We start from the raw sequence: 25,270 nt of genomic DNA on the forward strand, positions 1-25,270 counted from the left end.
CACTTTGTGTGAACTATACGGTGAATTTTTGCAAATTTGCTGTCTGACTATTTTTCTGTCGAAAAATCCAACGTCACGCCTCTAAAAAAAACAATAAAATTGATGATAGAAGGTGAAAAACAAAACGTCGAATGGTAAATTTGAAAGCGTCATCGTGTAGCTAAGAAAAAATGGTAATAAATGTGCTTGTGATTTTGGACTTCCTGGTCACATAACATTACAGAAATAAAAGCAAAATCTCCGATATTTAGCTTTTCCCGATATCTTCGAAAATACTTGAAAAATTGAAATTTGCAAAACGGCATTTGGTTAAACACTAAATTCCTCAATTTTCAAAATTTTTTCAAATCTCTTCTAGTTTCCGAGATCTAAATGGTGAACGTCGAATTTGAAACGCCCTGTATATAGCGAATTCGGCATCTAAAGTTATTGTTTTTCGTAGAAACTTGGACGGTTTGCGTCTGTTGAACTTCAATTCTTACGATAAGGGAACTTTCGCCCTCTCAGTTAAGACCCATTCCCATTTTTTGTTCTCACCATATACATATTTGAAATTTTGTTCTCAATATGTGAGCGAATAAAGAAAAATTGAAATAGAAATCAAATGACAAAACACCTGAAGGAATAAAAAAAGGCAAATCGAACTCAAGGGAGGCAGGTCCCGTGAAAGGTGCCCTAAAACTTTCCTCACACACTAAACTTTATCGTTAAAACTTGGGTAAACTCCGTAACGCCTCTAGTATGAAAAGTCATGTATAAGTTGGAAATATTTATATAGAATTCCCAGATGTGTTGTGCTCCCGTCCTTAAACCCAGAATTATGGAAGTAAACATTTGAGGGAATCATCCCCCTGCTCAGCTCGAAGAGAAGGGTCAATGAAAGCCTAACGTGATTGTTTTGATTGAGAGCAGATTTGAGTTTTGATTACAGAAACTGTATAATTAAAATATGAGGATTCAGTGAATTTTCAGACTTCTGACGTGGCCACTTGCACGGAAATAACAATTTCCAACAGCTAAATCAAGTTAATGTATGGAATGTTGTAGATTTCAACATGAAACCGGCAAAAGCTAATAATTCAAATCTGACAAACGGCCCTGTTTATGAATGACGAGGGGCTTCGCTATTTATTGGATACAAAGTTACACGATTAATTTGCCTAATGGCAGGACGTTTCCTTTTTAAAAGTTTCAGCCGTGGATTTTTTGCCATTCAGAAGTCTTTCTTTGCAACTTACCGAGGAAAGTCGAATACTAATTAATCTCGACTTAGAGTTGTGAACAATATTTCTCTCTAATTTAACTTTGCTAAATCGAGCTAGTGTATAAAGATGAGAGTAAATTAGTAGGAGAGAAAGGGGGCCTGAAGCGGTTAGACAAAAGGGTGTTATAAAATCCTGCGTTTCAGATTTTAGCTCGGAGCTCTTTTAAACGCAACAATAAACAGGAAATATAATTAACCTTTCCTTAATTAGGATAAATTGAGTCGAAACAAACCTCTAAGCGTTAGGATAATCCTTCCCCCACCTCCCCCTTCCCCCAAATGCTTTCCTTCCGGATGATGGAAGAGCCTGGATAGGGATCACCGGGAATTTCGGGCCTCCGTTTTGAAAGTTAATTATTTAAGATCTCGACGAAAAGTGCGTGAAAATTTTTTTGGGCTGATTGAAGGGGGTCGATCTACATTTAGGGGTTCACTTTTGGAAATATCTGCCGAAGTGACGCTTTGACTGCGCATTGAATAAATAATGCATTACTTACCGGGCCGAATTGTTCGAAGTAACTCTTGACGTCTTCGAGGGTTGTGGGGGCCGATAAACCACCCACAAATATCTTTTTCGTTCGGGTTACCATCTGAAAAAAAGCAAAATGTATTAATAAAGTTGGAAGTGTTTAGAGAATGAACGTAAAGACGGATATACTTATTGGATAACAATATGAATTTGAAATTAGGCTCTGTTATTGAATAGTTCACCCATGTTGTTAACAGGGAGAACAGGAAGATTGCAAGAGTGATTTACATTATAATATAATGGCATTAACAGTCTGTACTTAATGGATAGAAATCGAATATATGGTTAATCAAAATTGTAGCACCTGTCTGTTCGGTACTAATTTCAAAGGTTACTTTTTTGGGCAACTTCTCGAAATGTTACCTTTAGGGCAGTGTAAACGGTATAGAAAAGGTCACATTTTTCGCAGGCAGAATAATAACTAGTTCAACATTTTGTAAAGTATTCAAAAATTAAAAAAAAAACGTTCAAGTACTATTTCATGGAATATTACAGCCACCTGAACAAAATGTCCTAATTAGAGGCAAAACTCATTCTTTATGACGCCACGATGTTAAATGGGTTGCAGAAATTATTATCAGATTAAAACTAAATTGAGTTTGTGATATCATGGCAGATAATAAAAGGATTTCAAAAATATTTAAAAAAATCAGTGTACCATTTACACCAGGAAAGCTAGACGGAGTTTGAGAACCAAATTTTGTTGAGATGGTTCCCATACTTCCTAATATAATTAAACATCTCAATGCTATTTGCTATATATTATAACAAATTCCCCATTTAATCATGGAAACCGTACTTTTACTAAGTTCACGCTGCCACTGCTTTATAGAAAATCTCCACACTTTAACTAATTCTCGTTTGAGAATGGTTGGAAATCCAACAGAACAGACTGCACTTTCCATTTTAATTTCGAAAGCGCAGTATCATAAGATTCATAATTTCATATCCTTTGGAACGAGGAAAGTGCTTAACATGATTCATGCATTCTTCAATTTCTGAAGATCCCAATTTGCATAATATCATAAGTTGGGGCCAGCAAAACCAATTTTCGTGTGTGTTGTAGGGCAATATAGGAATAAAAGAATATTTTTAGAGTAAAGTGCTCGTGGTCCCAACACATATTTTCTAGAATAAAAGAATGGAATTCTCCCAAACCAACAACAATTCCTGCAAATCCATTTAAACGATGATGTTTTACGTGGTTGAATTGTGGCTTCTCCATTGTTCCGTTCGTAGTTAGGTCGGTTTTAATTTTTCCTGGATTGTCCATGCGTGATGATAACACACTTTTGAAAAGAAGTCCCTTTTTGCCCGAGTTTATCGACCACGGACATTTTTGTGGCGAATGCGACCGTGTTATTAAGACCCGGTCGACATCGGGCATTGATAAAGCCGATAATATCAAAAATTTAGGAAATTAATGGCTGTCGAAATCGAAGATTCTCTTCCTCAAATGAAAGATATCTGGAAATAAGAGTTATTATTTCAAGGCTTCAACAGATTTGAATTCGCACAATCACATTAAATCACTGTCCGGCCTGTATTTATTTAGGTCCCATTAAAAATACACGTCAGTGTCGATCACGGCTGTTAGACCCTTTGCGACCCTCTTCTATAAACAAAAGCGGAAAAAAGGAACAGAATAAGCTCGGCCAAAGTTCGGGGTGTGAAAAGCGGCTTGTTTTAACCCTTACGAATCCCTTTTTATATATGTGTTTGACCGGAGAATGAGGCAAATTCAAAACTATCATGTCGAGCTACATTGCGGGTCATAAAGCACGAATTCTAATCTGCGCCACTGAATTTAGAAAACTCCTCCCTTTGAAAAATGCTATCGAGTTAAGTGGAAAAAGTTTTTATCTTGGTAGCAAGCTGGAGCGAAGGTAGAAATTAAGAGGGCGAAAAATATCGCTCGGAATTAAATCCGGTCTTATGGGCAGAAATTTCGAAATTTATATCCGAATGTGAGCGAATTAAAAGTTTGCAGTTTTAAAATTGAGGCCAGATTTGGCTGAAATTGGCTCAAACTCAGTCAAAGGAGCTGTAGGGAGATCAGATTGGTGACTGCCTATAGTGATTACTCAATCGGAGTGTTTTGGGAGTGATGAATGGCGTATAGAAGTCGACAAAAGCTTTCAACTTACGTTACTTTCGGGATGGACAATGAAAAAACTTATACTATTGTAATTTCAGCGTTCTTATACGATGAAATCACTCAGGATAAGACCGTATTATTTACGAAAAGAAATTTGTGGGTAGTCTTTCCTGAACTCAAGAACAAGTCCCTGGGACGAGAATTATTCGAAGAAACATTATTCGTTGCATTTGGGGGACCCGCACCATCACCAATCAGAAACTAGCAGAGGTGGTCCTCGAGCAATAAAAAAAAGATACTTTTAGCTCCGGTTCAATCTATTTATGTTTAAATTATTAATGCGAAAGTTATTTACTAATTCGATACGTGTACACTTAGTAAATTCAGGTAAAAGAGGCGATGTTACTAAATAATGCTTACTTCAGACCGTAAGCTCTGCGAAGCCAGGTTTGTAAGATGTTCGAAATGTTGAAGTTGACTAGTTCAATATTCGTAAGTAAAAAAGGACACCTAAGCCATCCAAACCGATTTCCGTAAAAGTCCCATCGAAGACGTGCCTCAATTTCCGTCTCCAAATTCACATGGCAAAGTAATCGCATGAAATCCCGAACTGTATTCGACTATCCGCCGAAGTAATTCACTGGCAATAACAGCCATAATACACATTATTAGAGGAAGACAGAGAGAGGGAAAGAGCCACGTTTGTGCCGGAAAGAGGTATTTATTATTGAATAAGAGTGCGATGAAAAGAAATACATTCGTAATGAAATAAAAATGTTGAAGGGATGAGGCCGGAGCGAGCAAATGTGATTTACACAAATGGCACCCTAGAAAACACGCGAGATTGAAACAAAATTCGGGAAATGGTGCGGGAGAATGTTTTTCTTTTTCTATGTGCAGGGCTTGAAGGGCCCCTTTTCTTCGGTGAAATATTGTCACAGCAAGAAGGAGATGAAAGAGAAACCCTCCCGGATATTGCATGCACTTTAGAGGCAACTCAAGTTTAAAACACAATTGAAACTGAATACAAAATTGATCCGTTAGTTGATCAAAGATCAGAAATTGCTATAAAAATTTGAATATATATGATGAGTTGTCAGTCGTTGTTCTTGTCAGGCTCGCTTTCCAAGGTAGGGAGCAAATGCATAATGCGAGTGACGTCCTCTCTTTTGATTACCCAGGTAACGTTACGTAACAATATTTGACTTTCAACGGGTGAGGTAAAGTATGCCTAATAGTGGCAATGATGACTTTTGTATGCAAAAATAAAATAATAAAATTAACCAAAGGCTCATTAACCTTCATAAAACTTTATATAAGAGTTCAGTAAGACATAAACTTTCTTATTCTCAAGTCCATTTATTTATTCATTCGAACCCATTTCAATAAGAGCTAAAGGATGTCCCGCTCACTTGCATTAATCGAGAGCGGAGCGAAACGTTGTGAGTATAGATTCTTAACTGGTCAGTTGGGGTAGGTTCCACTTCTACTCAACACCGCCTTGACCGTAACAAGGGCGCAGTTGAGTTAAATGCGTGAGTAACGTTCAACTTCAGTGAACTGAAGATAGATTGAGAATATTCAAAAGAGTATTATCTGACTTTCATTTAAATGCAGAAAAATATGACGCAATAAGGGCCTATCCCCGTTGCTCCATAATGCGGGGGTGTGACTTCGTTACTTGATACGCCTCTTCGAGCCAAGAATGGGAGATATTTAGTCACACGACGGCCGTGGGTTAGTATCATACGCAATTGCAATTTTAAAAACACAGTAGAACAAAAGTGCTGTAAATTCGATCCGAATTATGAGTGTCCATTACTTGTCCTTTTGTGTTCCGTCTGATTAAAAATCCCGTTGAAAACATCTACGTCAATCAAAAATTGATTACCTAAATTTTACAATATTCCTTGAACCTTCAAAACGGTCAAGCGTGGGTTCGGCTTCTCGCGTGATTGATCCTTCTCAGCATTTGCCACACCCCTTACGATTAAGAGAGGTTGGTCAGTGTGAGCTACGGTGGTCCCAAATAGGAAGATTTCGAGATTAGGAAATAAAGTAGCGGAAACCGAATTATACTTAATAGTGAGAGATCGAACAGAATGGTTGGCCTTCGAATTCATAAAGGCCACTGTAGATTTTTTAATAGAATCTGAGGTGATTGATACAAAGTCGGTGTACTCTATTAGTGCCTCTGGGTTGGCTCATAGTTTAACGTTGAAGAGAACCACTGACACACATTACGGCGAAATCCAATACAGTTTGATGCGAATCTAAATGAAAGCATGTTCCCTTTAACGATACAATTTCGTGACAGGGGCAGCCTAAATGAACGGTTAATTGAGGAAGCAAATACCACCACTCTACCTACTAAGTTCGGCATTTTATTATAGCTTAGCTCGCATACATTACGTCTTGATAACGAATCTACTGCGAAGCCAACAAAAACGCACGACTAGAATATTCCAAAAGCGAAATCGACTCGGAAAGTCGACTTGGTATTAAATCGGACCCAAGCGATTTCGACAAAGCTTTTAAGCCCTAACTTCGCTCAATAAGGCCGATTTCTAAAGGTACATTTGAAAGCAATTAAAAATTTATGGGCGCGGCCACTTTCTGCTCTCTTTTTATCGGAGTTCGATCAAACTTTACGCGGCGTTAAGTCGCCCGTGAAGCGCTTTTGGAAGTTTTTTCTTCTTCGAAACTTCTTTAAATGCGTTTTAGTGCTGGGGAGACACTCTTGGCCGCACATTGTCGGGAAGGACAAAATTTGTTTACACTTCAAATATGGTTTATAAAGTACGTGTAGTTCCAACTAAAGGGCCTCCGCTGTAAGGGCCGATTTCCATTAGCATCATTAATTATTTGCCAGCGTTAATTGGCGGCCATTGATTATTTATTACGTCCATTATTTTATTGGATTTGCAGGCTATAATTGATATTAAACAATAGTTCCTATTCGTTCCATATAAATGGAACGCATTAGTAATGCTAATAATAAATCAAATGGTGACATGAAATGTCACCATGCTCAACTATTAAAATTTTGTTATTTACAGTAGTTTCCTGATGGGCAACTCTCTTATTAGGGTAATAGGCAACTTGTAAAAGCAAAATGAAATCGCATCATCAACAATAAAAAAACAACCCTGGAAGTTTTCCATAAATAAATCGGTGGCATCGGTACATAAATTCCATTCCATTTTAATAGGGTTTAACGGTCTTTGTTTCCTTTTGTGTATTTTATTGATTCGCTTATTCGAAATACACTGTATCGAAGCGTCTATCTATCAAAGCACGTTACGATATAGAGCTGACCGCCAATCAATGTCGCCTGATTGGCTTTATGTGTGCAGAGGAAAAGCGGGTCCCTGTGTGACAACCATTTTTTCTGCTCTCTTTTTGGTTTGTGATTTCCCTGGATTTAGCTCTCCTATATGCGTTGATTATTATTTTTTGTTTGGGCAGAGTGCGAGCGAAAATGTCGAAAAGGTTCAGTTATTGGGACAACAACTGATGACGATATTCACGTGGTCAAATTACTGAAATCACGCGAACGATTTTACGAAAAATTATGACAAATTGAATAGAAGATTTATTTTCGTCGATAAATAGTAAAATTGAAGTTTTTAGCGTTTACGCAGAGGTAGGTACAGTTTAGCATGAAGTAGATAATAAAGTTAGAAAATGGAAATTTGCAAGCGAATCGCTTTACTGTCATTCCACTGGCTGCGCTTGATTAATAAAGGAAGATAAAGAATAAAACTGAGCATATACCAGGTGCTCAGGCGAACCCTATACACAGGAAATTAACATGAGAAATCGGTTTTTATTTTTTTTTGCTCCTGCACGGATTAGCTAAGTGAAAAATTCATACACGAAGGTCACAGTCTTCAAGACCGGCTATCATTCCGCAATTTTTTCAATCTCCTTATTTTTAGAGCCGTTTTGGATTAAAACGCCTCCAAATTTCAAAAATGTTAACGTCCGGCGTAATCGTTCGCGAGACCACAATTGGTCAGAGTCAAAGTCAGAATTAAACAAACACAAAGTCGCTAACAACATAATTGCAAAAATGAGTTTTTGCGCTTTTGTTGTTATTGACAGTTTGTTGATTTCCTCTGTCCAGGGTTCGCCTGGCTACCCAGTATAACCATAAAATCGACCAAATAACTGAAGAAACTAGACAAAAATTAAAGTTAGTGTTTAAATGTGAGTTGAAGTTCGCATGTTAATAATCAACAAACCAAACTTCTCCTATGATTCAAATTTAGTAAATTTTTATGGACGTCGCAGGTTTCATATCGCAATGATGCCACATCTTTTTAAAATGAAAACCTAGCAGGGACGCTACAAGCTCCTTACACCGACTGTTGAAGAACTTCGGCACTGTACCCATAATAATAATAACAGTGATAATAAATAACAGGAGTGCAATTTTAGGTCTCAAAAGAAAAAACTTTTACAATTAAGGTTAATGAACAAAGAACACAACGGTTTAGAAAACCAAATTAAACCAAAACATCAACAAATTAAGCGGCAACAGTGCCAAAAAACGGGTTAGTTCAGGTTATTCATATAAATTTATGTTCTTTTTTAGCATATTAAATTTGTATGGCTTGTCGTTTTACGTAAGGTAACCCTTAATTGTTACGTTTCGCGAAATAAATAAAATGTTACGTAATTTGAACAATACCTACTCTATGTATAAAGTATTATTTATCAACCTACATCAGTCAGGTTAGCGACGATACCAGGTTCAATTCCTTGGGTGTTTCTTGTACTTTTGATGATTTACATGAGACGATAGAGGAAACAAGAACTGGACCAAAAAAATAAATTCAAAGTATTTTGTTTGACTCAATCAGAACAGTTTTCATTGTCAAATTGTGAATTGGAGAATAGCCTTGTAATGCTGAGTTGTCAAACCGCTTAATTCATATAAGTTTTTAAGAAAATTAAGAATATGTCCGCTCGCTTTATCGCGCTTTTAATTCAGACTAGTTCTCAGACTTCGTGAAACTCAACAAATTTTATTTAAACGTAAATACAAAAATAAACATTACGAGAATTGCTCAATTACCACACAACACACTAAAATTAAACTTTTTTTGTCCTAAAGAGTATCGTTCTCTAATATATCCGTAGATTGCAGTCGCGAGATATTTCTACAATAATATCAAATTCATTCGAGTACATTAGTCATCCGTGATTTTCCGAGAATGTTGTGGTAAGCTTAAGGGACCAGAGGGCCTATGGCTTCCTATAGAAGGATTGATGCCTGCAAATAGTGGAAGCAAACACTGGAAGAAGCCAGTCATTCCAGGATTGCTACGTTGGACGCAACATTCCAATTGCACAGTAATCGGCGGCCGAGATATAGAGGGATGGTGGAGAAAGGTATAACTTTTTTTGGGGGGAGAATACACAACGGCCAGAGTTTCTACTGTATTCTCCAAATACTGCGTTGTGAGTGCTAAAATCCTCGTACCCTTTACCATGAGGGTGCAATAAGTGCGCACATCTTAAGAATGAAACTTTCGTTGAACTCTTTTTCCTCCGAGGAGACCTTTCAACTCTTGAATGGGATAGGGTACTCTTCTTCATAAAGAAAACGGTCTGTTTTGCATAGGGGAGAGCGAGCACATGGAGTGAAAGCCTGAAAGAAGTAACGGGTAGATTAGAGAGCAAAGAAGCTCCGTATAGGTCTAGCTGCTGGGTTTCCCCACCTGTTCACTTATACTACGACTGGTTTGCAAAATGCGTTGACGGTCATTTTCTTAAATTACAGTACGTTTTAATTATGAAAACTGGTAAAAATTTTGATTTTTGCTGCTTTTTTGTCGCCTTTGTATTATTTCCTGATTGACGAATTCTAATAAATAATAAAATTGCATATATATTTTTGGTCTTTCTTCCATCTTCAAATTAAATTTGCAACGTTCATTAGCATATACGTAGTCGATTGTGAATATGTTTTTATTATAAAAATTTCTTAAATTAAACAATTATTGCTGACCTTAATAGATGTGGTCAATTGTTTCGAAATCACAAGATAAATAAAAACGTTTTAATTCAACTGCACTCTCTAGACTCACCGGAAAGCTTATTTGCAGACCAAAACTAATGGGCCAGTATATACTAGGTTATCTGCTAAAATGTGTCTTAGATCCGTTTCATGAAGAAAACTGACTTCCTTGGGTTCCTCACACACGGATCGTAAAAATGTCGACTTGTTAAGACCGCAAAATAATTCGGAAATATCCATAAACAGATATAAACTAACAAACATGTAGATTTTGTGTGTGAAAACGATCGTTTTGACAGTAATGAAGTGTAAACAAGATAGGAATATAGGCAGGTATTCTCGTTTACTCCATCCTACCAAACTAAAGTGCTTATCGGGCAGATAATAGAGTCGCATTTAATATTCAACTGGATTTCAAAGGGCGCGATAATGTCCGCCAAATATTGGATTAAAACGAGAATGTTTCATTTTTATTAAAACTATGTAAGAAGGGTCTTCAAATAATAAAGCTTAGAGCTTCTCAAGAATAAATTAAAAAGCTCAGCGTTTCCCGTAAGTTTTCCTAACCGTGCTCCCTTTTGAGCGTTTCAAAGTAGCTGATTTTCCGAATAATTCTAAACAAATAAAAGTGTTGGATCTCAGTAATGCTGTTCAAACAACGGTTCCATCCGAGCTTGCAGCTCCTACTGTAAAGAGAAAAAAATCGCGAAAGATTTCTTTATTTCTCTAGCTATTTCAGATCACTTAAGCAGATTAGGAGGGGGAGGGGGTGTGTTTTTCATCCCGCAACGCCTAAAATTAATCCATCAAACCAATATCAACAACACCGCCGATTCGGTCAAATATGCCTGAAACAACTAAGTCCTCGAAGCCAAAGTTTCGGTTTATCTTTGGAAAGGGTAGCTCGAGTTACACAAGAAGGTAAACATCTGAGTCCTGCTATTCGATGCTAATATCTTGGGGACAAAGATAAGGAGTAGACGGTCTCGGGGTATTCATACTGTAAGTTGAGCCCTAGCGTGTTGGCTCTAGAGGAGACCCGTCTTAATGACGGCGATTTCGTTATGTCAAAGGCAAGATTGTTTATTAATTAGCACTTGAAACATTTGTGGTGCCAGCATCTTAACTGAAACTTCAACACAACAGATAAGCCCTAACAAAGTACATAGTATGCTCATCACAAAAATTATCCACGGGCAAACATGAACGGTCCCAGATTCAAGTATAAAGCGAGGTACGAGGTGCTGAAAAGTTGCACATACATTTCTCAGAAGGAGTCGATGTTAGATATACAAGAAGATCGTATCGGTGAAAACTAACGGCCGATTCTCGTAAGAGTGTATCTTGCAACCAACTGATTAACTGGTGACCGAAAAAACTACAACAGACAAATAGGAATTTTGTGATCATTATCAGGACTTGAGAAGTTAATTGCCCATAAAATATTAACACCTTTCACGGATAAGGGATGTTAATTGGTTTTTTAAAATTTGTTTTTCTAAAAATTGTTCATAACATCATTCTGTATTACTTCAGGTTTTCTCCTCGAAATTTGTACCACACCGCTGAAAACCAAAAAGTGTAACACGAGTTCTTGAACAGCGTTTGGATAGGATACAACCAATATTTCGATATGTCGACTCCAGGGCCGCTCGTAACCCATATCGCGAGATAAAAGTTTAAAGTTCCCGGTAAGTTGAAAAAGTTTCCAGGAATAAATCCGGAATTCGGGATATCGATTAAGATTCGGAAACCCAGGATATCTTCTGCGATTTCGGTTTGGCGAAGCGGGGGAGCGGGTCATCAGATAAGCAGATTTAATTATCGAGAACAAGAGCCCAATTTTCCTAAAGGACGAGTTTGACAGATGTGGATTAGGCCCTTACAGAGGCCAAAAAAAGGGAAAAAGAAATTCATTATTATTTTAAAATCTTTTAGAAGCAATGAAGGAGGTGGTAATTAGGGTTAGGCAAACACGAAGGTCAATAAAAAGAGCAACTAATCATTCTGCCGTAATTACAGCTTTAATATTCCATGTCAGGTGTCACAATTACACACTAATGTGCAAACAACACCTTCTATCCTCCGTCACGCAATTTATTGATTCCGTTTTATAATTGCTTAGAGCTCAACCTATATGTGCGTTCAAGTTGTCAGGTCATGAATGAATAATGTTAAATAGGAACTTGGAATTACGCTTTACGTTTCCAGAAATGGAAGGGTGCTGTTGATTTATACTGTTATAATAATCAAACGATGCAGGAAAAAGCCACTGAACATGTGATCCCTTCACAAGAGACTCCACACTCTCCGAAATAGGAAATATTGAAATTTATGCAAAGGTAACCATTATGTTGCCTTTAGTGGAAATCTAGAGATTTGATAGACGAAAGTTTTTCAAACTTTCGTTCTTAGCTCCCCTCTGTTTAAACTCAAGTAGTTTCGTGCTCCTCACTCCGTGAGAATTTAAATTACATTAGGCAACACCGCCTAGTCTAGGGCACCGGAGATGCTGTCGGAAAATTCTCGCCATGTATCGAAACTTCCAGAATTTTCTATACGGAAGCGATGCGACTGTAAATAAAGAAACTTAACGTGCGATTTCTGTTACACAAGAAATTTTCAACTCTGATGTTCCAAAGCTAAACATTTTTGTAGACCGTCAGTAGGTGGTACGTTTGGATAAAGGTTTTTAACGAAAACTTGAAGATGAAGAGACTTGAATTCACGAATCCAAGTGAAGGTAATTCCAGATCTAGCGACCAAGCGTACCTAAATTTCAGCTTTAGTAGTCTTGCAGTAAGTGACGAGGAAAAACCTCAATGCGTTATTTGTTTAAAAATATTCGCTGCAGATAGAATGAAACTTAATAAATTGATGAGTCATTTAGAAACATTGCACAAATAATATGTCAATAAACCACGTAATTTTTTTGAAAGAGAACTAAGACTGGTGAAAAAATAAAAGTTAAATTGCTATACACTGCTGGCAATAAATGCGGAGGCGCTCTTGCTATCGTACAAAGGGACTTATAAAGTACGTAAATGTAAAAAACCCCGGCACTATTGCAGAGCAATTTATTCTTCCCCTTTGCAAGGATATTCTTAGAAACTATGTCTTGTGAAAACTATTCTAAACAACTTGACAATATTCCTTTGTCAAATGGTCCATTCTGTCGCCAAATTAACGATATCGGTTGATATTCAGCAACAGCTTGATGAAGCAACTGACTCCAGTAATGACTCCCACTTGATTTCCTATATCCGATTCTGTCACGGTTCCTCAACACGCGAAGATTTATTGTTTTGTAAATTAAAAGACGGAAGTATTACAGCCACCGAATTATTCAAGATTACAAATGATGCTATTAGTAAGGCGAATTTGCATCGGAAGAATTGTGTTGCGATTTGCTCTGATGGAACCCAAGCCATATCTAGTAAATACAATAGCTTGCAAGAGCTGGTAAAAAAGAAATCTTCACGAACTACCTGGACACACTGCATGATTCGTCGGGAAGCATTAGCAGCTAAATCGTTAATCCCTGGGCTAAAAATGGTTTTGATAGTAGTTATTGAAATAGTTAACCTTATGAAAACCAGGCCAGTGAAATCAAGGATGTTCTCTATTCTAAATGGAGGTATGGGAGCTGAGCGTATATCTTTGCTATTCTATTCCTTATCCAGATGGTTTTCACACGATGAGGTGGCCAAACATGTCTTTAAACTAAGAAGGAAAATGGCGATGTTTTTTGACGAGGAGGGTTACGAGCATTCGACAGAATTCTACGACAGATTATTTTTATTAAAGTTTTCTTACTTAGTAAATGTTTTTAAAAAACTTAATACACTTAATCTTCAACTCCAGCGAAAATGCGAAGATATATTTGATTAGTGTAAAAAAATGAAATCTTTTTGTAAGAAAATGAAGTTACGAACTAACAACTTCAAAGAGAACCGTTTTGAAATATTATCTGCCTTGTATGAATTTACGCAGCATTTCCCATTAGAGGAGAATCATAAAGCTGTGATGCTAAAAACCGTGGGAGGTCATTTAAAAAACCTGAGTGCTATTTTCAGACGATACTCCTCTGGAAAAGATGATATCAAATTGTCCGACTGGATCTGGGTTTTAAATCTATTTAACAATACGCCTCTTGAGCTATGAGTACCAGAAAAGGAACAACTGATAGATGTTTCAACAAGCACCTCACAAAAATCCGGTTTTGTTATTATATCTTTAACAAATTTCTAGACTAAACTTTCGAGTGACTACTCCCTTATAAAAGCCAAAGCGCTTAAGATTCTCTTGCTTTTTCGAACGTCTTATCTTTGTGAAACTGGATTTTCTGCACTTGCTGCCTTGAAATCTAAATACCGAAATGAATTTCAAGTAGAAAATGAACTGGGTGACCATTTCTAATATAGAAGCACATTTAAAAAAGTTGTGCGCCTTAAAACCAGCGCACGTTAGCATTAATCTTTAGAACCTTAGAATAAGTTTCTTTGTTGAATAAAATTTCAATAAAGAAAGTTTTTTTTCAATCTATATCGCCACCCTGTTGTGTCCCCCTTGACGGTGCGCCCACCAGCTTGAGAACCTGTCATGGACATCAATTGCTTCTTGCTATTATGAAGATCGAAATGAGAATGATCGTGAGTAGCATCTTAAATCCAGATTTTGCTGCGTGAGATTTGTAGATTTATGTTCTTCTACAATGCAGTGAAGTCCACTAAGCAGGAATTCCATTGAGGATGTGGGCGACACGTTTATTATAATGATAAATAACTAATGTTTAGCATAAATTTGCTTATTTGGATGGCTAGATAAGGTCACGTTCACTAACTGGAAGGACGAATATGAGGGTTATCTTTTAAGTTCTGAATGTAGCGCTGGAATAAAGCAGCAGATGGTTTTTAAAGATTTTGTTTTTCAAAGCATTCTTCACGAGGATAAAAGGGCACCCGATTATGTAGATTAATAGTTGTAGATTACAAACATCCTATTTGTCCCCGCGCTAAAATGGGCTGAATCACCTAAAAATCGATATCGATACGAAAATATACACATAAAAGTGCGAATCATAGGATGAATAATAACAATGATCCGATGCCCTCCAAACACCAAATACCTTTACACCATTTTTTACGAGCGTGTAGCTCATCGGTCAAATCACCGTACCGATGTGTTCCAGGAAATAATACAGTACGATTTACTCATACCAGATTTACTCTTTTTCACACATTTAATGTAGAAAACCACACAATCCCGTACCAAGCGTAAAAATGACTTTTAATTTCCAGATCAAGGGAAAATAAATATGTAAAAACTACTGAGGCTAGCAAACTATGCCCTACATGCATCGCATGACTCATCTGGTTATGTGTAAGCCTCAACAGTTCACAGTAAAATGCACGAAATGTGTTTTTTTCTGACACTCCTTCTTAATTTTTTCGATATTATGAATCGTTAAACGTCTGATATTTAAGTATTTAAATGTTAACGTTTATGGCGAGCGAGACAGGCAGCATAAAATAATATAGAAGAAAGTGGTGTTTCATCCCCAAAATGCGTAAAATAATTAAGCAATAATCCAGATGAACTATTCATAACTGTACCAAACAATATGCGAAGAAGGAAGAGCAAATACTTAGGGCATTTATAAAATAATAATTACCATATGTCGGAACTCGAGTTTCAATAAATAATCGCCATAATACCTTATAAGGCATATTGTAACACCTACATTTACATAATCAGACCCCCTGCAGATTTCCCGAACATGTTGAGAATTTAATAGAGATTCTAAAGTGGCCCAGCAGGAAGGCTTCCCTGGAGTGCCTTCCGGCACTCCTACAAAGCGGGTTGGGCCCATCCAACGGACACCCCACACCGCACACCGAGAGAAAGGACTCCAACACGGTTCAGTCCACCTGCAAATGCCATGCAGATGGCACTTACTCTTTCGACTCGAAAGGAGGAACATGATGATGGTAGCCGACCTACTGACTGATCCCATAGGCATCTGATGGGCATACGTCAGGCAATCTAGATAGGAACCGGCGGGGAACTTTGATGAGTACCAGAACGGGTTACTTTGACAAGCTCGTCAACTTCTTCAATTAGGCAGAAATTCCGTTATTCCACATAGGTGGGATGTGACAGGCTCTTCCGGGACGTCTACGTGTAATGGTAGAGGCGTATCTTGCGCCCTCGTCTCTAATTCATTGGTGTTAGTTTGAAGCTTCAATTAGCTGACGAAATTAAATTTTTCTCGGGAATAGCAATAAATAAGATAAAATTTAAAAGAGTCTAACTTACTGCGAGGTAAATACGTGGCATTTTTATTAAAAAAAAAATTCGCATTCGCTCCAGTGTTTCAGTCTAGTGCAATAGAATAAACAAATGTAACATTAAATTTTTATAACCAGCTTAAAACATCATTAAACATCAGAAGAGGGAAATAAAACTGCTGCCTTATTTATTCAAAACTCCCATAGATTTTAAAGCAGGAAAATATAATTCTGCCTTTACATTGTACGTCATGAAATGTGAAAGGTAGATATTACAAAAGAATGGACATGCTACTTTTGAATTTTTTAAGAGCTGTCGTATGAAAACTTCCAATATACTTTCGCCATAATCATTACTTGACGATTAGGAGACATGAACTTCCATTGGTGTTCCTTCTCATAACATGATTTGATGAAACTCATTAAGTTTTATGCCATTTCATGGGCGAACGTAGATATTTAATTGACAAAAAGCGAAAAAGACTATTGTGTTAAGTAAGCCCGGTGAAAAATGTCATTGCTGCTAGGCCCTGAATGATGAGGAAATTACCCCGCTGCTGCCATGTTCTTGTTTATAAACCCGCGAAATAATTAAATAATGGCCCCGCTTTCCTCTAATTTAAATACAAATGAAACTAGCAGTGTTAGGGGTCTTAATAGTTCGGGTTATTTTTTCCCTGTCTGCAACTTAAGTAACGTCCTTCAGTGTGAAACCTGCCTGGATACTATATAGTATACGTTGTATATACATACGTGAGCATCTTGAATAATTTAAAAGGAGTGGTTCGTCCCTTTTATGTCTGCAATCCTTTTGAAAAGCGGTGGAATAAAAATCAACCCTCTTCGGCAGGACAAAACATTCAAAACAACTTTTAATCTAACCAGTCCTGCAACGAGTTGTAACCCTCCTTGCAGGAATTGAATCAAGGGCAACGACAGGACAATCAGGAGGCACAGGGGTGGATTTAGTTTTGGTTCTAGATGATTTAGTTCCCTTATTGATATCCGACATGCGAGTACAATATACGATTATTCATCGTCTGTGCGCTTCCCTTCAAACCGATTTTTTAAAAGCAACTTAACACTACGTTTCCGCAGTAACCGAAGTTGTTAAAACGGGGCTTTAACGATGAAAAAAACCATATTACATTTCAAGAGTTAGGGAAAATTCAATGTGTGACACAAACATGAAGCATAACTACCATTTCACAATTCCACGCTATTGAAACAGGAGTTCAGTTCCTTTCAGTCTTCTCAAATTCTTGGCAAATTCCTTTAATTTTGAATAATAGTAAGTACCAAATCCTATAAAATATATGTTTTCCAATAAACTGACAAAAGTAACCAATAGTCCAAAAGGAAAAATCGTCCTTACCCTTCTCCTTGGTTATGCAACACATTTCCATGCATTTTGTCCTTTATCTAGTGTAAATGCTCAAACCGTAACTTTGTCCAGTAAAAATTTCAATATCGGTTTCGGTCTAATGGACACATTAATTGATATTAACAATCTTTCAGCTTAGTTGTAGATTCATTACCGATTTTTTGAAGCAGTGCTGCTCTCAAATGATTCTGAATGTGTCACAGACCAAATCAAAACTGTGCTAAATGAAGGATTATTCTGCCGTTTTCTAGCACATCCGCCATTTTTACACACAAGCGTTTTCAAAAAAAGAAAGAAATCAGAAAATACAGATGGAAATAAAACAATGACAGTAGAAGCCGAGTTAAGCAATAACACTTAAACTTCGGCTAAAATCACATGACGACCAATGCTAGTTCTGGCACAATTGTGCACCCTAGAACCACCTTAATATAAAGGACTGAACAACATCGAAGGAGAACAATATCAAGCAATTTTACAATAGTACAATAAACCCAAACGATAATAGATACGAAACTTCCATGTTAATAAGCTTCTCTAAGACTCCGATTATAGAAATCATGAAGCAACTTGTCCAGAAACTTATTCCCGATTGGGAGATAAAAATTCAGACTGTACCTTGGTCAACTTCTATATGTTAATGCTTTAATGGGTATTTAAATATCAATAAATAAGGTTGGATGCGTCCAGAAAGATAAACTTCCTTTTTAAAGGGTGGTCTCTGCAAATCATACCATGACACCATCCACAAGCTAAAGAAGAAAAGCAAAAAACAATGTGATGGGTTATACTGAAATATTATGGCCTAGGAAGAATGAAATTGAGATAAACCTGAAGAACAGTAACCAGAGTTAACAACAAATGTGAAGAAAAGTTTATATCGACGTCAGGGAGAAGAAAGAGGTTAGTAAGACTATAAAAAGCTCAGGAAAGAATCTCATTTCTTGCGAATGAAAATAGAAAAATGGGGTGGTTATGAGAATTTTTATGCAACTACCGTGGGTTCTGGCCAGAAACGGGCTTTCTTCCTGAATAATTCTTTTTTATCACATCGCCTCTAAAAATAGCTTTAGAGAGAAGTTCAACTGACCTACATAAATTGAAAAAAACCCTCAGATTTTGAGATTAAAAATACCGATGTTCAGATATTGAAGGATTAGATTTACTTTGTTAATGGTCGAATTATGAAATTAGAAAAGCTGTCCTTTATAAATCCGTAAGGAAAATGCCATTACCAATGAATAACTTAGAAAGGAAATAATTAAGGAGGCAGAGAGTATATTTAGAATATCCAGATTCATCGTACGGAAAGTATGCGGGAATTCTTTGTAAGCAATGCAGTTTGAAAACAGAAGAATTTTTTTTTTTTTATATTACTGTAAGAAGTTCATGAAAATGTTGCTATAATCTTAACACTTTTAAACTATTAGAAAACATCTTGCAGGCCATAATTATATTCAATCTACAACCTCTTCGAGGATAATAAACGCACAACGTGAAAATGTGCGCCTAATGTGGAAATTTCCATAAGGTTGTTTTATGCGGGCAGATTTACAAGAAAAAGTCTTTTTACTTGGCTATTAAATCTGGGGATTTTACCGAATAAAAGAAAATAAGGCGACATAAAGGAAGTAAAGAAATTGGCCGTTTATCTTTCGCTAAGCATTAGGCGACATACGTGGAAATTGAGTAAAACTGGGAAAAAAGCACTGTTGCGGTGAAATACGAGATTTATATGCGAGATTAGTGTAAATTCTTATGGGCTTTCCTCCAGAAGAAATTTATAAACAATACATACATCTCCCAAAAAGGGACGTATAAGAACGGAGTCTAAGAAACCCCGTTTCTCTTTTATAGCTAACCTCTAACAATATATTTTGTATCTAGTCGAAATCTAAGATACTTTAATAAAACCACCCATAAAATTCCAATAAAACGGGCCAAGATACAGTCAATGTCCGGTATTAATGCACTCGACCCAATAAAGAAATAAATAAATAACAACCTCCGACATGGCCCTGGAAAAGGCCATACATACGAGCAATTTCAATAGCAACCAAAAGGAAGAAGAAGACGAAGAGAAATTAATGTAACAAGGGCACTTATGGCGGAAGGGTCTACTGCTGAAAGGCACGGAAGTTCCTTATGACTGAAATGTGTTTGGAATGGTCATCGAATATTGAAGCGGTTACAATGAGGGTCGGAGAAGTCAAGATACCTCCTTTATGATTTATTGCCCCCATGATTCACAGCTTGTTTCCACATTTTAGGATTAAAATAATTGATAATTATTTGATTTTGCTAGTTTTTTATTAAATCGAGTGATTTCATATCGGGCACCTGAAAGATATTAATAAATATGTAACAGTGAACATGAAGCTAAAATTGGAGGGGAGAAATTCAAAAACTAAAAAACCTGTCCATGCGCGTTATTCGTGCGTTTAGATCGATCCCCTTTAACAAAAAAAAAAATACAATAAGTTTTTTGTTGTAAATAAAGTAAGAATTCTTATACAGTCTGAAAAAAATATCTCATTGGCATTACATATGTAGTAAAAAGAAACGCCACTGGCTATAATACATGAATATAGCACACTTTTTCAATCCTTATATGCTAATTACATTCACTCGTTTTTATAACACGGGATAATTGCGGTGTAAAGAGCAATATGGCCATCAAACAACCTCTCCTACCCAATCTTCCCTGACGCACCAATGATTGGCAAAGCAAAATAAGACCGAGACTAGACTGGTCTTGACCTTGTTTTTGTAATGAAAGCGTTGGTCATTCTCGATGGGGAGATAATAAAAAAATTTACTATCTGAGGGCCATACCCTTATCTGCAGGACACTACATTATTTTTCTCAACAACTTCATGGCCGCTCTACGCAAGTGCTTGCTAAAAAAGTTTTCAGTGAATATAGTTACTTAGACTTTAAAGTAATTATAATTGCACTTAATTGCATTTTAATTTATTCAATGTAACTTCCTTCTGTAATTGTCTTGTAATTATCAATATCTCAGTTCCCTCTAATCCCTCGGTTAGAACTATTTGTAAACTCTAATGCCATTTGCATATAATCAAGCACATACAATTAAAAGTGTTATACGTATAGAAATAAAAAGTAAATCTGAGAGGCATTAATTTTAGATTTGCCTGAAAATTGTTTTCGCGTCCTCGGTTTTTATGATAGAAAGATCTTGATTGAAGGTTTTGACGATGCATGGCATCGTAAAATGTGATTAATGACCATTTTGCCTGACAATAGCAAAGTACCCGTATTCGTAGGTTCAAATAATCCTCACATTGCGGACTACACTTCAATACACAATTAATCTACAGTGCTACAGGCCATTAATAGGAATGCAAGTTCTACTTTGGTGGAAAACTATAAAGCATAAACCTGATTGCCGAAACCGATTAGGGGACGCCCATATAATTTACGATTTCTAGCAAAAACCGTCGGCTGATACGCGAAATCCTAAAGGATTGATATTACCGACGCCAGGATTGCCAGACAGTAAAAAGGCAGGAGGAATTTTCTCTCTCGTGAAAGCTCATGTTAAAAAGCTATTATATTATTTAAAATGTAATTTTATTTACATTTACTTGGGAAAAATGCAAATGCAATTACCTACAGAGTAATTGTACTTCCACGAAATTATAAATGTATAAACGGTAATATTACATCTATAACCTTATTCTGCCCCTTGCCCGCGCTCATGCAACCATACTTTCACATGTCATTTGATTTGAAATTGCAGCTAAAGTACAAAATTACTTGTAATTGTAATTGCGGGTAACGAGTGGACGTTCCACCCGGCATTAAGCTTCTCTAGAGGCGGTCTGCAACGACGAGCAGTTGGTATTCACCTACCTTACAGAACAGAGTACCTTCTTAGTTCAAAGCATTGCTTTTCAGTTGGCGAAACGCCGCTCACCCAGGAGTCACTTAACTGGTGCCCCGTCACGGAACCTTACTTAGAGTCCAATAGGTCTGGAGGCTGCAGGGAGAGTTCAGATTCTCCACCTCCCCACTACCCTCTAAGCCCTCCCCTAACCTGAGCCGCTGGAAGGTTCCTCTGCGTTCCAAACGCTACTTTCCCCGCCAGAAGGACAATAGGGCTCCAACGCGATAAGCGCAACCCCTACTCCGACACCCCACCTCCCAGCGGTTAAGCATGTGTAGCTCCTCAATTGCTCAGCAACTGCCCATGGTCGCTTGAAAAACAACTTTTATTTGCGGGGATAAACTGTGACATCCCGTTTTTCCATCAAAATCCACAATATCCAGTAATTTGGTGACGCGCCAGCTACTGGTGAAGGTAAAAAATGTTTTCCTAAACAACTACGCGTCGTTTAAAATTGTCAGTAGGTGTAAAAAGTAATTAAAATATCTCAAGCCATTTTGAAGAGTTCGCCATTTCGCATTTTTTAAAGTAAATTTTAATGGACACATGTTTATATACATTTTTTTGGCATCTGATCAAAGTGCTATTTGCCTTTGCATTTACGGCTCTTTCATAACTGACGATAGCAGCTACTTTGAACTGATCGTTTTCATAATTTTTCGATACTTTTTTATGACTTATTTGACGAATAGAGGTATAATGTCTGGTCAACTAAACTTTTTTTCGAGTTTATGTGCAGCAATCGAAGGAATTGGACGGATTAAATTTACCATAACATGGCTATTGGTTTTGGTGCATTTAGCAATGTTCTAGAGACACAAAACCGAGTGCTCTCATAAATTCCCAAAAATACCTCGACAGTGTACGTATGCACGTGAATAAGAGTGAACGATTGCAATTTGTTTCAAAATTAATTAATTGTGCGCAAGTGCCCCACTGACGCCACGTGATAAATGGGGAGAGATCCCCTTTGGAGGCAACGTCGTTTCGTATGCAAAATTATTAAACCTTCTATTATATATTATACACAACGCTTTGTGCACGAACTTCATAATTTGTGGCAACTTAAATTAATAAGCGCCGAGTTAACGTGCGAGTGTTGTACGGGGCTTTTTACAGGTTGCTCGTGTGCTGCTCCAGCTTCGCTTTTCTGTCCCGTTACCTGTACCCAACATCAAAGGGCCACAGGTATTAGTTTACTCCCCCCTTAGGGATGTATTGCTGGGAAAATATTAAAGAGTCCTTCTGCATGTGTAGCAAAAAAAAGAAAAAAAAGAGCTAACGTTAGCCGACTTTAATTATTCCTAGCCGCCCTTATCGTACGCCCATGAGCGGAAGGAAAATCCGGATACGACGTATGTTGAGACGAAGACACCGTGTCTTTAATAAAACGCAAAACATGACATTTTTGTTCGGCTTAAGAAGGGAAAGAGGAATATTTTATTTATAAAACCCGAGGCGGAATTATCTACTCAGCAAAGTTCTTTCAATTCCACCCCGAATCGTTTCGGCATAAAAAGTTTGGATTGCTGCCGGCTATGGATTATGTTATGTATTATAGGCACGACAAATTTAATGTTGCGATAAAAAGAGAGATTATCGAAGCAAACCTCCGCAGTGTTTAATCTCCCCCTTTTTCGGGAAACTTTTAAACGGAGTTAATTGGCGATTTTAACTTGACCGAACGCATTCACTGGCTTGCAAGCCGGACGAACGGTTGTTGGTAATGGTAATATTGATTTGGGCACACTAAAAATAAACTTCATTGATAAGTTCACTTTCATGTTCCATCTGGTGGAAACGGAAACCTTTTAAATTTAGAAGGGATCACTTAACATGTGACGACCACCAAAAATAAAGATTACTCATAGAAAAGCCGAGAAATCGAGTTTTGATTGAGACGACATTGCCCTGGCAATTTACCGTTCAGCCTAATGACGGGTCACTTAAGGTAATTCACGCATTAACGCATTATAGGTTTCACTTGATGCGCTGATCAGACTTACTTACAGTCGTGGCCGAAATTAGAGCGGCTTTATGAATTTTAACATAAATAAACAATTATATTACTTTATTAAATCTACTGCTTATCGAAAGGCTTCTAGAACGTAAATAAAAAGTTCTCCCAATGGTCGTCCTATATATTTTTAATATAAGTATAACAAATAATAATTTTCTAAATTTCTTTAAAATCCGCTGGACAAAATTGAAGCGACTCTACAAATAATTCATAATTAGTGGTTGATTTTTCAAAGATATTGATCCTACTTTATTAGTATTTCGTCCAATAACCCTTATCGGCAATAACTGCCCCACATCTTTCAGGCATTGATCGAATTAAATTATCAATCGTCTCTTGTTTGACACGTTGCCATGTTCGGACGATCTCTTCGTATAATAACGCCCTTTTCGAAAAATGTTTGGTTCCAATTTGCCTTGCCACAATCTCCCATAAATTCTCTATGGGATTTAAGTCGGGAGATTGTGGTGGCCATTTCAGAACCACGATTTTTTCGCTCATCGGCCACTGCTTCACCAGTTTGGAGGTGTGTTTGGGGTCGTTGTCATGTTGAAAAATGAATTTCAGGGGCATTTTCCATGCGGCATAGGGTTTCATTGTGTTTTCAAGGATGTTTAAATAGACGAACCGGTCCATGGTTCCCTCGATTTGTGTAATTGGACCCATTCCATAGAACGAAAAGCAACCCCAAGCCATGACGCTACCGCCTCCATGTTTAACAGTGGTCGAAACATATTTTGGGTCCAGTCTTTTGCCTTTGGGTCTGTGCACGTAATTTGCCCCGTCACTTCCAAATAAATTAAATTTCGATTCGTCACTAAAAAGCACGTTTCCAATCATTAAATGTCCAGTTAAAGTGACGCGTCGCAAACAACATCTTTGCGTCCCTATTTTTTTTTTGATAAAAATGGTTTTTTCGCTGGTCTTCTTCCTGGAAGTCCAGCTTCGACCAATCTACGTCTTATCGTTCTCGAAGACACTTCTACGTCTCCCAGGTCTGCTAGAATACTTATTGAGGATTTCTTTGGTTCTTTTTGGATTAGTCTTTTAATGCGCCTTTCCAGTTTTTTATCGGTTTTCCTAGATCGACTTCCTCGTTTTAAATTAACTACCTTTCCGCGAATATTGTAAGTTTTAACGATTTTGGAAACTACTTGGTCACTGGTTGTTTTTTGTGAACGGCCACTTTTGTATGCTTGAATGATCTTTTCTTTCAAATCAATCGAATAATAATGTCCGCGGGGCATTTTAAAGACTTAAATTAAATGCACTCAAGACATTGACACTCTTCAATAACGTATCTGTTGATAAATGAAGGAAGTCGTTCAAATTTTGTCCAGAAAATATTTAAGGAATTTCACAAAAAATTATTCGGTACTTTTGCAATAAACAAATATGGGGACTAATGCTAAAAAACTTTCTTGGTATGTTGCATAGAGCCGTGCAGCTAAGGTCGTATAAATAGCACACTTTTAATATTCCAGATAAGTTTTAATAAACGTATACAATCTAATCATTTTCCATGTTTAAATATTTAATATATCTAGACAATCAAAAAAGCATATAAGTTTTCTAAGATGTGTGAAAAAATTACAAAAAAAATATATTTCAAAAAATTATGGGACAAATAAATAGCACACTTCTAATTTCGTTGATAAAAATCTAATTTTTTTAATATTTAGTGGAATATCCATTTTGCTGGATAACTGCTGTCAATCTGGCAGGCATAGACTCTACCAATCTT

General features: G+C 37.0%; 1 protein-coding gene across 5 annotated transcripts in view; it reads right to left on the reverse strand.

Moving 5' to 3' along the window:
* The window catches only part of Rbp6 (RNA-binding protein 6), a 513,430-nt gene that overhangs the window by 183,456 nt on the left and 304,704 nt on the right, over window positions 1–25,270 (reverse strand). For all 5 annotated transcript variants that reach the window (XM_066299645.1, XM_066299644.1, XM_066299643.1 and 2 more), the window contains one exon: window positions 1,762–1,854. In XM_066299645.1, coding sequence (XP_066155742.1) covers window positions 1,762–1,854 — 93 coding nt within the window. The remainder of the gene's footprint in view (window positions 1–1,761; window positions 1,855–25,270) is intronic.

This window comes from Euwallacea fornicatus, chromosome 34, assembly GCF_040115645.1.
Source record: "Euwallacea fornicatus isolate EFF26 chromosome 34, ASM4011564v1, whole genome shotgun sequence".
In the NCBI taxonomy this organism is placed as follows: Eukaryota; Metazoa; Arthropoda; class Insecta; order Coleoptera; family Curculionidae; genus Euwallacea; species Euwallacea fornicatus.